This window comes from Pleurodeles waltl, chromosome 6 (genome assembly GCF_031143425.1).
Source record: "Pleurodeles waltl isolate 20211129_DDA chromosome 6, aPleWal1.hap1.20221129, whole genome shotgun sequence".
In the NCBI taxonomy this organism is placed as follows: Eukaryota; Metazoa; Chordata; class Amphibia; order Caudata; family Salamandridae; genus Pleurodeles; species Pleurodeles waltl.
Genome location: NC_090445.1, coordinates 1,705,773,414 through 1,705,787,422, shown reverse-complemented (window position 1 = coordinate 1,705,787,422; position 14,009 = coordinate 1,705,773,414). Strand labels below are relative to the sequence as shown.

Genomic DNA, 14,009 nt, shown 5'->3' with positions numbered 1-14,009 from the left:
AGGTCTAAATTTACCTTTGTGAATTGGGCCATTAGATTGTATATCTCTGCATCACATACTGTCTGATCGTTTTCCATCTGTTTGCAAAATATAGATTATTACATCAGACTGATTAAAAGATGTATGTTGAATGACGGTATTATATGAAAGAGTATGTACTTTTTGATACTTGTATTTATATTATATATGTTGTAATAAATGGAAACAAAAATATAAATACCTACTATGCTGATTGGATTGTGGTATTTTAAAGTGCTCCGACTACTACACAAAATGCAGACAGGTCATATAGCAGGAAGCATGGCTTTATGCCTGTGCTTACTTGAACCCATTGGTGTGCTAGGTCCAGGTGGCATCAGTGACGTTTCTTTGCTAGGCACTATGACGTCATTCTTAATTTAAAATGCCAAGGTAGTAAAAATGAAGGTGGACAGATGTAAGGTGCTGGTCTTAGCACCTCTGAGGGCTGAAACCAGATGTCATCGAAGCTCTTGGGGAGATTGTGGGTCTGGGGGTGAAGGGGAGGGTGTCACTGTCCTAGGTGTTTGTGGAGGAGTTTGTGTAGTGAAGTGCACAACACTTGAAAATGATGTGACATGTAGCAAACGTGTGAGTATTTCTGAAGCTACTCACTGGTTGTCTGTGTTGAGCTTTGTCCAGCAGTCACGTGACGGCTGAGCCAGATGTTTTGTTGACATGTTCTGAGGGATGCTCCATCAGAGATGGCCTCTGCCTCACCACCTCTCCTCTCTTGCAGATGTGCGAGCAGCTCCAATGCACCGAATGCCCTACGTCCACTCACCCTACGACCGCCCTCCCTGGAACCCGCGATTCTGCATCATCTCTGGGAACCAGCTGCTCATGCTCGACGAGGATGAGGTAAGCGGGCGCCGCCATCTTGGTTGTGGCAGGGGGGTTTAGTTTGAAAACTGTATGAGGATAACGACACATTCGTTGCTGTAGAAGGAACTCTGGGCCTGATTTAGAGGTTGGCAGACAAGATACTCCATCTCAAGTGTGGCGGTGTGCCTGTCCGTCAAACACATGGTCCTCATCTCTCTTTTGAGTGGGGTGGACTGTCATGTTTCTGATGGCAGAGCCCCTGCTGGCACAAAACCCTACACCGACAGCCATCGGGGTTGGGGCCGCTGGTGTAGATACATCAGATCATCCACCCTAATTAGAGCAGATGGTCTGATTAACTTATTTTTAGTTCAGGAATGTCAAGGAAATTGGTGGCCCCAAGTGAAAAACAATACAAATTATGCCCACACCAAGGGAGAAGATTCTCAGGTCATTATCTTTCTTTATCAAAAACAAACTCCTGAATGGGAAGTTTGTTTCTAAAAAACAAAGACGTTCCCTGAGTGGATGTCCAAAACTTTGCATCCTTCGGCAAACTTTCAGTGCCTTTAGAAGAGGTGATGTGGCCTTCGGTCTTCTGTAGGCCCAGAGATCTCTGCGGCGCCTGGATCTCTAATGGGTGACAAGCAGAGCTCTACAAATCCACCTTACATTACATTACATCTCAAGATATGGTGTTTAGTAGTCTGGTCAGAGCCACCCGCCAGCCTCACAATCAGGCCTGCTCTCCTGATCAGAGCCCTTGGGTGCCCCCAGAAGCTTGTACTACTCCTACGCCCCTAGCTCCACCTTACATTATGACTGAAAACACTTCCCGCAACTGGAAATGTTATTTCTTCGTATAATGCCTTGGGACAATTAGCGATTTTCCAGAATGAACGTCTCAAGTGGGATATCCAGTCTCGTGGGCCCTCACCTGCTAACCTAACCACTAACTTCCATCTCCCAGCCCCTCATGGTGTGTCCTGAGTGCTGCCTCCTTGTTGCAAAGAGTCTTTCTGGAAATGTGCTTTTGGTACGGTGAAGTCATATCTGCATCAAAATGTGTTCTTGTGTGCCTTTGTGTTAGTGGTGGTTGAAAACTGTGTTTTGTCATGTATCCTGGTGTTCCACCATCTTGGTTGTAGTGAAAGACGCTCTATCTTGCCATGTTCCTGGGGTCCTGCACCTTGGATTTTGAGTTTGCGTCACCTTGGTTGTGTTGGGAGGGACTCTGTCGTGCTGCGCGGCCTTGGCTGCTGCCATCTTGCTTGCAGTGGAAGAGGCTCATTCTCACCACGTCCTGGTTTTAACACCATCTTGGTTGAGGATCAAGGGGTTGTGTCCTTCTCGATGGCTGTTAATTGTGGTGGAAGGATGCTGTCACGCCAAGTGCCTATGGATGGTGCCATCTTGGTTGTGGTGTAACATGTTCTCTTCTGCCTCGTCGGTGCCACTATCTTGGTCGCTGTAGGTCTCCATCTTACATTGGGATTTTTGGTGCCTCCATGTTGGTGGGGGCAAGAGGGGCTCTCGCATGGCACGTGTCATTGGTTGCTGCAGCCCTCTTGTGGCAGAGGGGTCTCTAGATGCCCTGTGCCCTCTGGGGACTCCATGAGGCCCCATCTTCTCGGGTCCCTCCCTCTCGGTGGTGGCGGAAGGCGCCCCTACCTGCCACAGGTCCTTGGTGGGCCTGCTGGGGAGTGCCTGGTGGAGGGTGGGATGCGCGCCAGGTGCGGGCCTGGTCCCCGGGGGCCCTTGGGGTGCAGTCTCCTGCCAGGCCTCGGCTCTGGGAGCCACGGAGCGCCTCCAGGCGCCCGGATCCTGCTGGCTTTGGAAGCTGCCGAGGAGCGAGTGTACGTGGGAGTGCGGCAAGCTGGGCCCGCAGCTGACACCCAGCCCCCCCGGTAACCATGAGGATACAGGCTGCAGATGGAAGGGGCAGGGCGGAGGGAGGGAGGCAGGGAGAGGAGAGAGAGGGGGAGGAAGGGAGAGAGAGAGAAGCAGAGGGAGGAAAGGGAAGGAAGGAGGGAGATGGAGGAGAGAGAGGGGGAGGGAGAGAGAGAGAAGATGTGGGAGGGAAGGAGGGAGGAAGATAGAGGAGAGAGAGGGGAGGGAGGGAGAGAGAGAAAGAGAGAGAGAGAGAGAGAAGAGGAGGGAGAGAGAGAGAGGAGAGGGGGGAGGGAGGGGCGGGAGATAGAGGAGAGGTGGAAGGGGAGGGAGAGAGAAGAGGAGGGAGGGAAGGGAGGGAGGAAGATAGATGAGAGAGAGGGAGGGAGAGAGAGGAGAGAGAGGGAGAGAGAGAGAAGAGGAGGGAGAGAGGAGAGGGGGGAGGGGAAGGAGATAGAGGAGAGAGGGGGAGCGAAGGAAGGGAGGGAGAGAGAAGAGGAGGGAGGGGAGGGGAAGGAGAGAGAGAGAGCGAGAAGCAATGGGAGCGAGGCCAGGGTGAAGGGGCGAGAGAGAGAGAGAGCAGAGCAGGAAGGGGAAGATCAGAGGAGACAGAGAAAGCAGTGAGAGGGAGAGAGAGCGAGAGAGAGGGAGAACGGGAGAGAGATAGAGAGGGGGGATGGGGAGAACGCGAGAAAGCGCGAGAGAGAGACAGAGCGAGAGAGAGAGAGGAGGGGGAGGAAGAACAAGAAAGAGAGAGAGAGGGTGGAGAGAGAGGCGCAAGGTAGAGAGAGAGGGTGGAAGGAGAACGAGCGTGAGAGAGAGAAGAGATATATAGAGGTGAGGGGAGGGCGAACGCGAGAGAGAGAGAGGGGAAGGGGAGAGAGATAGAGGTGAGAGAGAGAGGAGAGGTAGAGAGGTTAGAGAGAGAGAGAGAGGAGAGGAAGAGAGAGAGGTGAGAGAGAGGAGAGGAAGAGAGTTGAGAGAGAGAGGTGAGAGAGAGGAAGAGAGGGGAGAGGAAGAGAGAGAGGAGTGAGTGACAGAGAGAGAGAGAGAGAGAGAGAGAGAGAGGAGAGGAAGAGAGAGAAGTGAGAGGTGAGAGAGGAGAGGAAGAGAGTTGAGAGAGAGAGGTGTGAGAGAGAGGTGAAAGAGAGAGAGGTGAGAGAGAGGAAGAGAGGTTAGAGAGAGGGGAGAGGAAGAGAGAGAGGAGTGAGTGACAGATAGAGAGAGAGAGAGAGAGAGAGAGAGAGGAGAGGAGAGGAAGAGAGAGAAGTGAGAGGTGAAAGAGGAGAGGAAGAGAGTTGAGAGAGAGAGGTGTGAGAGAGAGAGCGAGAGGTGAGAGCGAGAGGAGAGAGAGAGGAGAGGAAGAGAGTTGAGAGAGAGAGGTGAGAGAGAGAGAGGTGAAAGAGAGAGAGGTGAGAGAGAGGAAGAGAGGTTAGAGAGAGAGGGGAGAGGAAGAGAGAGAGGAGTGAGTGACAGAGAGAGACAGAGAGAGAGAGAGAGAGGAGAGGAAGAGAGAGAAGTGAGAGGTGAGAGAGGAGAGGAAGAGAGTTGAGAGAGAGAGGTGTGAGAGAGAGAGGTGTGAGAGAGAGGAGAGAGAGAGAGAGAGGAGAGAGAGAGAGAGAGAGAGGTGAAAGAGAGAGGAGAGAGAGAGAGAGAGAGAGAGAGAGAGAGAGAGGAGAGGAAGAAAGAGAAGTGAGAGGTGAGAGAGGAGAGGAAGAGAGTTGAGAGAGAGAGGTGTGAGAGAGAGGAGAGGAAGAGAGAGAAGTGAGAGGTGAGAGAGGAGAGGAAGAGAGTTGAGAGAGAGAGGTGTGAGAGAGAGAGAGAGAGAGAGGTGAGAGAGAGAGGTGTGAGAGAGAGAGGTGTGAGAGAGAGGAGAGAGAGAGAGAGAGGAGAGAGAGGAAGAGAGAGAGGGTGTCATTGGAGGAAATACAAAGGAGTACATTTAAGGACGCCGCCTGATGCTCAGACCTTTCAGGCACGCGGCTCTGAGCTCGAGGTGTCCCCCAAAGTGCGCCCCGCCTGACAAGGCTGAGGCCTGAACCCCACCCGGATGCAGGCTTGGTGCTCGGCTGCTGAGGTCTCTGCTCACCCAGGCATCCCTCCCCCTCTCAAGGTGCCCTGCCATGGATGGTCCCTGGGTCCATGGGTGGGCTGGGGGTCATGATGCGTCCTTTGTTGTTTGCCTACAGCCCCCCACCATGAGAGCACCCCAGGGCCCCTCTTCTGTCTGATCTGTCTCTCAAGGGCTTCGGCCTGCTGTCTCCTCCCAATAAATATCTGTCCAGGGGCTCATTAAAAGCAGCTTAGAGGGGCTCCTGCAGTTTCAATCGATTAGCTCTGGGTTCCCATCATTTGTAGATAAATACCGCCCCCTGGAGGCAGAGGCCTGTACTCCCTGAGTGTGAATAGGGCCGACAGTGTCTCTCATCCTCAAGGGTGGGCAGAAGCCAGGGCTCTGGAAAGACCTGATGCCGCTGCGACTCTACTTCCTGGTGTGGAAGAGATCCGACCCCTGACCTTACCCCTCAGGTCACCGGAAGTGAGATAACCATGCCCAGGCCCCTCCTTGCCCAACCAGGGGGGCTGTGGCCGAACACCCCAACTCTGAACCACTTGGACCCTAGACTACACCACCTCTTGGGGGGCTAAGGACTGCACCAGGAGTGAACCCCAAGGCCCAGCTCTGAGTTGTGTTGAGGATGGACACAGACTGGAGCACGAACTGATGTCATGAACCCCCAGAGCCCCTCCCCAGCCAGGTTAAGCAGGGGTTAAATGGACTTAGGGGCTCATTTACGAGGCCGTAGTGGCACACTGCGATATCGGAGCATTATGGTTTTTTTACACGCCGGTGGTGCAGTGTGCCAGCCATGTCTACAAGGCCACGCAGTGTGTCAGCCATGTTTACAAAGTCATGCAAAACCGTCTTGCGTGGCTTTTCATGTTTCCAAGCAACGCCCATGGAACCCGAAGGAATCTGATGCATTCCAAGACAGGAATCTGATGCATTCCAAGACAGGAACCTGATGCATTCCAAGGCAGGAATCAGATGCATTCCAAGGCAGGAATCAGATGCATTCCTAGACAGGAATCTGATGCATTCCAAGGCAGGAATCAGATGCATTCCAAGGCAGGAATCAGATGCATTCCTAGACAGGAATCTGATGCATTCCAAGACAGGATTCTGATGCATTCCAAGACAGGAATCAGATGCATTCCAAGGCAGGAATCAGATGCATTCCTAGACAGGAATCTGATGCATTCCAAGGCAGGAATCAGATGCATTCCAAGGCAGGAATCAGATGCATTCCTAGACAGGAATCTGATGCATTCCTAGACAGGAATCTGATGCATTCCAAGACAGGAACCTGATGCAATCCAAGGCAGGAATCAGATGCATTCCTAGACAGGAATCTGATGCATTCCAAGACAGGATTCTGATGCATTCCAAGACAGGAATCTGATGCATTCCGAAGCAGGAATCTGATGCATTCTCCGATTCACAAGTCTTGGAATGCGTCAGATTCCTATGCCACCTCAGAGGTGGCATCAGAGTGATGAAATGGGGAGTAATATCTTTATTTCTCCCTGTTTTTTTTTCTTTCTATGCGTGCTGCTCTCTGCAGTACACATAGAAAGAGGAAAACTCCTCTTGTGATTGTTTTTGTGCAGGAAGGTCCCCTTCCTGCACAAAAACAATCAACCCCACAACGCAGTCTCCCTTGCACCATGGTGCAAGGATGCCTGCGTTGGCTAATGGCAGCAATTTGTGCTTCAACGAAGGGGGAAAGGACAGAAGTGTGCCCTACCCTGTAGATACGGCGCATTTCTGCCCTTTCTCAGTGGCGCAGGACTGCGCAGCAGGGCACTTGGTGCGCCGCCGGGTGCCACGGGCCTTGTAAACGGGGTCCTTTGTCTTCAACACCATCATTGTTTCTGTGGGAGCCTCAGTTGGGTCTTAGATGGATGGCACTTTGGTGTGTTTTATATTTTTGCGCTTTGAGATTTCTTTGGCAGATTCTCGGCAGTCTGGCCTGAAACCCACTGAGCTTTCTCCTTTTGCGCCAAAGGCTGCAGAGGAAGTAGGACAAGACCAGGGCTATTGGAATTATGCAGCAGGGGAGGGTCAAAATATGCGGCAGGGTTGAGTAAATTATGTGGCAAGAAAAGGCAAATTACGCAGCACGTTTTGTGATAGTGTTACTTCATTATTTAGTCATTTTTAAACTTGTTAACACTGTCTGCGCATTAGTAGTACCTCATTAGGAGCAGTCTAACACCTGAACATAACAATAATGCACAGAAGGAGGCAGGGGCGCGGCTTGGTCAGTATGATTGGGAGGTGGGGTGACCTTTGGAGTTCCCAACAATCATGCTGGGACATCTTCCCAAAACACGAGAAGCAGGACATGAGGGGGGCGTAAGTGGTAGAGGAAAGAGAGAGGAGTGAGGGCTGATAGGGGTTAACTTAAAACACAATGTTTTTCAAACTAATTACCATTTTTTAAAGGCCTTGAAAACACAGAGAGAGGGATTGTGTGTGTTTTTTTTGTCAGTGTGGACATGTAAAAATACCAGGTGAAATCCGACAGACACTTTACATTACCCAACTGAATGCATGGGTACCCAGCTATTTGCTTCAGCATACATTTTTATAGGTGGGGTGTAATACCCGAAACACCCCCCTGGAGCTGCGCTCCTGGAAGGAGGACAAGTCAGTCTTTGCAAAGGGCCCTCTACTGCACAGAAACATGTGGGGCAGCGCTTTTACTAAACATTTGAACCGTTTCAGCTAGGAACGCATTTTTTGTTGTTAAAATCTGCAGACTATGTAGCACATGATGGATTATATGGCAAATGCGGCAAATATACAATTATGCAAAATTCGCTGCATCTGCAAAATCGCATAATTCCAGTGGCCCTGGACAAGACGCAGGCATATCAGGACTTACTGCGTCTCTGGTAGCCTGTCTGGCACCTCTCTCCCAGTGACTGAGGACTGTAAACAGAGCCATGGCAACAGGACGGAGGCTGCAGAGGATGGATGGACGTGCACGCGTCGACTTGAGGTTAACAGACTACACCAGTGGTCCCCAACTTTGTGACTTCTGTGGAGCCCCACTTTATCATTACTTGAATCCGGAGACCCCCACTGAATTATTATCGGAATCAGGGGAACCCCCACTGTGTCATTACTAGAAGCAGGGGACACCCCACTGAGTCATTACTGAAAGCTGGGGATCCCGGGCCTTACATTGCAGATGATTTCAACCGCAAAACAATACACAAAAAATACAGAAACAAGCATTCATCTAACACATACGCAAATGATAACACAGTTTATCTAATTTGCAAAAAAAAAAAATAGAATGTTTAAATTTAGTAGGAAGGTTGGAGCTTTTCTAAATTCAGTTGATGCTAGACATCCTCCATACTGTATTCTGTTTGATGCATCTGTACTGCTCCCAAGAATCAGTTGGAGGATACTAATTTCAGCCCATATTTATACATTTTTAGTGCCGCATTTGCTCCGCTTTTTGATGCAAAAACGGCACAAACTTACAAAATTGTATTTTGTAAGTTTGCGCCGTTTTTGCGTAAAAAAACAGCGCAAATGCCGCGCTAAAAAAAGTATAAATATGAGCCTTCATTTTTAGCCTCCAATTTCAAATTCTTTGACATTTATTGTATATTTCAAAATTGTAAATTGGACATTTAGCCACTTTATTTATATATACTTTATTAATCTGTTAAGTTTAGTTAGTTTTCTAAGCAGTCGCGGACCACCTTGAGGAGGGTCCACTGACCTCCAGAGTTCCCCGGACCACAGGTTGGGAAATACCGGCCTACACTGATGCCCTGACACTGTGCTGCTGGAAGAGTAACATTTTACTTGTGCCCCAACCCCAAGAGAGCTAGAACCTTCTGCCATGTGCCATTCCGCATCTTTTATAACTGGCCCTCATATCCTGAGCGTGATGATGGTAAAGATCACAGGAGACTGTCTTTAATGTCAGTTACTACGTCATACAGTGTCAGCGCATCAGTTACCACTAGGCCTTGACTACTTTCACTAGTCACCCTGGAAGGTGAAAGTCTGTGATGACGGAGTAGGTCCGGGGACACCCATGTGAAATGACACTGTCAGAGCTCAAAGGTGTGGTTGTCTTACCAAGATGACAAGTATCACTTTACAAAACACATTGTTTTCTGCTTCTCTGCCCCTTCCCTCTGCCTCCTTACTCTCACACTCATGTTCTCTGCCTCATCGCTCTCTGCCTCCTTACTCTCACACTCATGTTTTCAGCTCTCTCCCTCCTTGTTCACTACCTTATCACTCTCTACCTCCTTACGCTCACACTCATGTTCTCTGCTGCTCTGGTCTCTACCTCCCTGCTCTCTAGTTCATCACTCTCTGCCTCCTTACTCTCACACTCATGTTCTCTGCATCTCTGGTCTCTACCTCCCTGCTCTCTAGTTCATCACTCTCTGCCTCCTTACCCTCACACTCATGTTCTCTGCCTCTCTGCTGTCTACCTCCCTGTTCTCTATCTGATCACTCTCTGCCTCCTTAATCTCACACTCATGTTCCTTGCCTTTCTGCGCTGTAACTCCCCGTTCTCCATCTGATCACTCTCCGCCTCCTTACTCTCACACTCATGTTCCCCGCCTCTTTGCGCTCTATCTCCCTGTTCTCTACCTCATCGCTCTCTGCATCCTTACTCTCACGCTCATGTTCTCTACCTCATTGCTCTCTGCCTCTTACTCTCACACTCATGTTCTCTTCTCTCTATCTCTCTCCTCGTTCTCTACCTCATCACTCTGTGCCTCCTTACTCTCACGCTCATGTTCTCTGCTTCTCTGGTCTCTACCTCCCTGCTCTCTAGCTCATCACTCTCTGCCTCCTTACTCTCATGCTCATTTTCTCTGCTGCTCCGGTCTCTACCTCCCTGGTCTCTAGTTCATCACTCTCTGCCTCCTTACTCTCACACTCATGTTCTCTGCCTCATCGCTCTCTGCCTCCTTACTCTCACACTCATGTTCTCTGCATCTCTGGTCTCTACCTCCCTGCTCTTTAGCTCATCACTCTCTGCCTCCTTACTCTCACACTCATGTTCTCTGCCTCATCGCTCTCTGCCTCCTTACTCTCACACTCATGTTCTCAGCTCTCTCCCTCCATGTTCTCTACCTCATCGCTCTCTGCATCCTTACTCTCATACTCATGTTCTCTGCTGCCCTGTTCTCTACCTCCCTGCTCTCTAGTTCATCACTCTCTGCCTCCTTACTCTCACACTCATGTTCTCGGACTCTCTGCTGTCTACTTCCCTGTTCTCTATCAGATCACTCTCTGCCTCCTTATACTCAGACTCATGTTCCCTGCCTCTATGCGCTCTACCTCCCTGTTCTCAACCTCATCGCTCTCTGCATACTTACTCTCACACTTATGTTCTCTGCTGCTCTGGTCCCTACCTCCCTGCTCTTTAGTTCATCACTCTCTGCCTCCCTACTCTCACACTCATGTTCTCTGCCGCTCTGGTCTCTCCCTCCCTGCTCTCTAGTTCTTCACTCTCTGCCTCCTTACTCTCACACTCATGTTCCCTGCCTTTATGCGCTCTACCTCCCTGTTCTCTACCTCATCACTCTCTGCCTCCTTACTCTCACACTCATGTTATCTGCATCTCTGGTCTCTACCTCCCTGCTCTCTAGCTCATCTCTCTCTGCATCCTTACTCTCACGCTCATGTTCTCTGCCTCTCTGCTCTCTACCTCCCTGTTCTCTATCAGATCACTCTCTGCCTTCTTACACTCACACTCATGTTCCCTGCCTCTATGCGCTCTACCTCCCTGTTCTCTACCTCATCGCTCTCTGCATACTTATACTCACACTCATGTTCTCTGCTGCTCTGGTCCCTACCTCCCTGCTCTCTAGTTCATCACTCTCTGCCTCCTTACTCTCACACTCATATTCCCTGTCTTTATGCGCTCCACCTCCCTGTTCTCTACCTCATCACTCTCTGCCTCATTACTCTCACACTCATGTTCTCTGCATCTCTGGTCTCTACCTCCCTGCTCTCTAGCTCATCACTCTCTGCCTCCTTACTCTCACACTCATGTTCTCTGCCTCTCTGCTGTCTCCTTCCCTGTTCTCCATCTCATCAATCTCTGCCTCCTTACTCTCACACTCATGTTCCCTGCCTCTCTGCACTCCACCTCCCTGTTGTCTACCTCATCGCTTTCTGCCTCCTTACTCTCACGCTCATGTTCTCTGCCTCATTGCTCTCTGCCTCCTTACTCTCACACTCATGATCTCTGCATCTCTGGTCTCTACCTCCCTGCTCTCTAGCTCATCACTCTCTGCCTCCTTACTCTCACACTCATGTTCTATGCCTCTCTGCTGTCTACCTCACTGTTCTCTATCTGATCACTCGCTGCCTCCTTACTCTCACATTCATGTTCCCTGCCTCTTTGCGCTCTACCTTCCTGTTCTCTACCTCATCGCTCTCTGCATCCTTACTCTCACGCTCATGTTCTCTGCCTCATTGCTCTCTGCCTCCTTACTCTCACATTCATGTTCCCTGCCTCTTTGCGCTCTACCTCCCTGTTCTCTACCTCATCGCTGTCTGCCTCCTTACTCTCACACTCATGTTCTCTGCATCTCTGGTCTCTACCTCCCTGCTCTCTAGCTCATCTCTCTCTGCATCCTTACTCTCACGCTCATGTTCTCTGCCTCTCTGCTGTCTACCTCCCTGTTCTCTATCAGATCACTCTCTGCCTTCTTACACTCACACTCATGTTCCCTGCCTCTATGGGCTCTACCTCCCTGTTCTCTACCTCATCGCTCTCTGCATACTTACTCTCACACTCATGTTCTCTGCTGCTCTGGTCCCTACCTCCCTGCTCTCTAGTTCATCACTCTCTGCCTCCTTACTCTCACACTCATATTCCCTGTCTTTATGCGCTCCACCTCCCTGTTCTCTACCTCATCACTCTCTGCCTCCTTACTCTCACACTCATGTTCTCTGCATCTCTGGTCTCTACCTCCCTGCTCTCTAGCTCATCACTCTCTGCCTCCTTACTCTCACACTCATGTTCTCTGCCTCTCTGCTGTCTCCTTCCCTGTTCTCCATCTGATCAATCTCTGCCTCCTTACTCCCACACTCATGTTCCCTGCCTCTCTGCACTCCACCTCCCTGTTGTCTACCTCATCGCTTTCTGCCTCCTTACTCTCACGCTCATGTTCTGTGCCTCATTGCTCTCTGCCTCCTTACTCTCACACTCATGATCTCTGCATCTCTGGTCTCTACCTCCCTGCTCTCTAGCTCATCACTCTCTGCCTCCTTACTCTCACACTCATGTTCTCTGCCTCTCTGCTGTCTACCTCACTGTTCTCTATCTGATCACTCGCTGCCTCCTTACTCTCACATTCATGTTTACTGCCTCTTTGCGCTCTACCTTCCTGTTCTCTACCTCATCGCTCTCTGCATCCTTACTCTCACGCTCATGTTCTCTGCCTCATTGCTCTCTGCCTCCTTACTCTCACATTCATGTTCCCTGCCTCTTTGCGCTCTACCTTCCTGTTCTCTACCTCATCACTCTCTGCATCCTTACTCTCACGCTCATGTTCTCTGCCTCATTGCTCTCTGCCTCCTTACTCTCACACTCATGTTCTCTTCTCTCTATCTCCTCGTTCTCTACCTCATCACTCCCTGCCTCTTACTCCCACACTCATGTTCTCTGTATCTCTGGTCTCTACCTCCCTGCTCTCTAGCTCATCACTCTCTGCACCCTTACTCTCACACTCATGTTCTCTGCATCTCTGGTCTCTAGCTCCCTGCTCTCTAACTCATCACTCTCTTCCTCCTTACTCTCACACTCATGTTCTCTGCCTCGCTGCTGTCTACCTCCCTGTTTTCTATCTGATCACTGTGTGCCTCCTTACTCTCACACTCATGCTCCCTTGACTCTGTGTTCTACCACCTCTGTCTCTACCTCATCGCTTTCTGCCTCCTTACTCTCACACTCATGTTCTCTGTATCTCTGGTCTCTACCTCCCTGCTCTCTACCTCATCCCTCTCTGCATCCTTACTCTCACACTCATGTTCTCTGCCTCATCGCTGTCTGCCTCGTTACTCTCACACTCATGTTCTCTTCTCTCTATCTCCTCGTTCTATACCTCATCGCTCTCTGCCTCTTACTCTCACACTCATGTTCTCTGTATCTCTGGTCTCTACCTCCCTGCTGTCTAGTTCATCACTCTCTGCCTCCTTATTCTCACACTCATGTTCTCTTCTCTCTCCCTCTCTTCGTTCTCTACCTCATCGCTCTGTGCCTCCTTACTCTCACACTCATGTTCTCTGCATCTCTGGTCTCTACCTCCCTGCTCTCAAGTTCATCACTCTCTGCCTCCTTACTCTCACACTCATGTTCTCTGCCACTCCGGTCTCTACCTCCCTGGTCTCTAGTTCATCACTCTCTGCGTCCTTACTCTCACACTGATGTTCTCTGCCTCATCGCTCTCTGCCTCCTTACTCTCACACTCATGTTCTCTGCATCTCTGGTCTCTATCTCCCTTCTCTCTTGCTCATCACTCTCTGCCTCCTTACTCTCACACTCATGTTCTCTGCATCTCTGGTCTCTACCTCCCTGCTCTCTAGCTCATCACTCGCTGCCTCCTTACTCTCACACTCAAGTTCTCTCCCTCATCGCTCTCTGCCTCCTTACTGTCACATTCATGTTCTCTGCCGCTCTGGTCTCTACCTTCCTGCTCTCTAGTTCATCACTCTGTGCCCCCTTACTCTCACACATGTTCTCTGCCGCTCCGTTCTCTAGCTCCCTGCTCTCTAGTTCATCACTCTCTGCCTCCTTACTCTCGCACTCATGTTCTCTGCCTCTCTGCTATCTACCTCCCTGTTCTGTATCTGATCCCTCTCTGCTTCCTTACTCTCACACTCATGTTCCCTGCCTCTATGCGCTGTACCTCCCTGTTCTCTACTTCATCGCTCTCTGCATCCTTACTCTCACACTCATGTTCTCTGCCTCTCTGCTATCTACTTCCATGTTCTCTATCTGATCACTCTCTGCTTCCTTAGTCTCACACTGATGTTCCCTGCCTCTATGAGCTCTACCTCCCTGTTCTCTACTTCATCGCTCTCTGCCTCCTTACTCTCACACTCATGTTCTCTTCTCTCTATCTCCTCATTCTATACCTCATCGCTCTCTGCCTCTTACTCTCACACTCATGTTCTCTGAATCTCTGGTCTCTACCTCCCTGCTCTC

At 50.3% G+C, this 14,009-nt stretch overlaps 1 protein-coding gene across 8 annotated transcripts in view; it reads left to right on the top strand.

Moving 5' to 3' along the window:
- SYNGAP1 (synaptic Ras GTPase activating protein 1) overlaps positions 1–14,009 on the top strand; it is a 738,530-nt gene that overhangs the window by 191,141 nt on the left and 533,380 nt on the right. For all 8 annotated transcript variants that reach the window (XR_011205102.1, XR_011205103.1, XM_069241850.1 and 5 more), the window contains exon 2: positions 758–879. Coding sequence is in view for 6 of the 8 variants with exons in the window: in XM_069241850.1 (XP_069097951.1) it covers positions 758–879 (122 nt within the window). In the remaining 2 variants the exon portion in view is untranslated. The remainder of the gene's footprint in view (positions 1–757; positions 880–14,009) is intronic.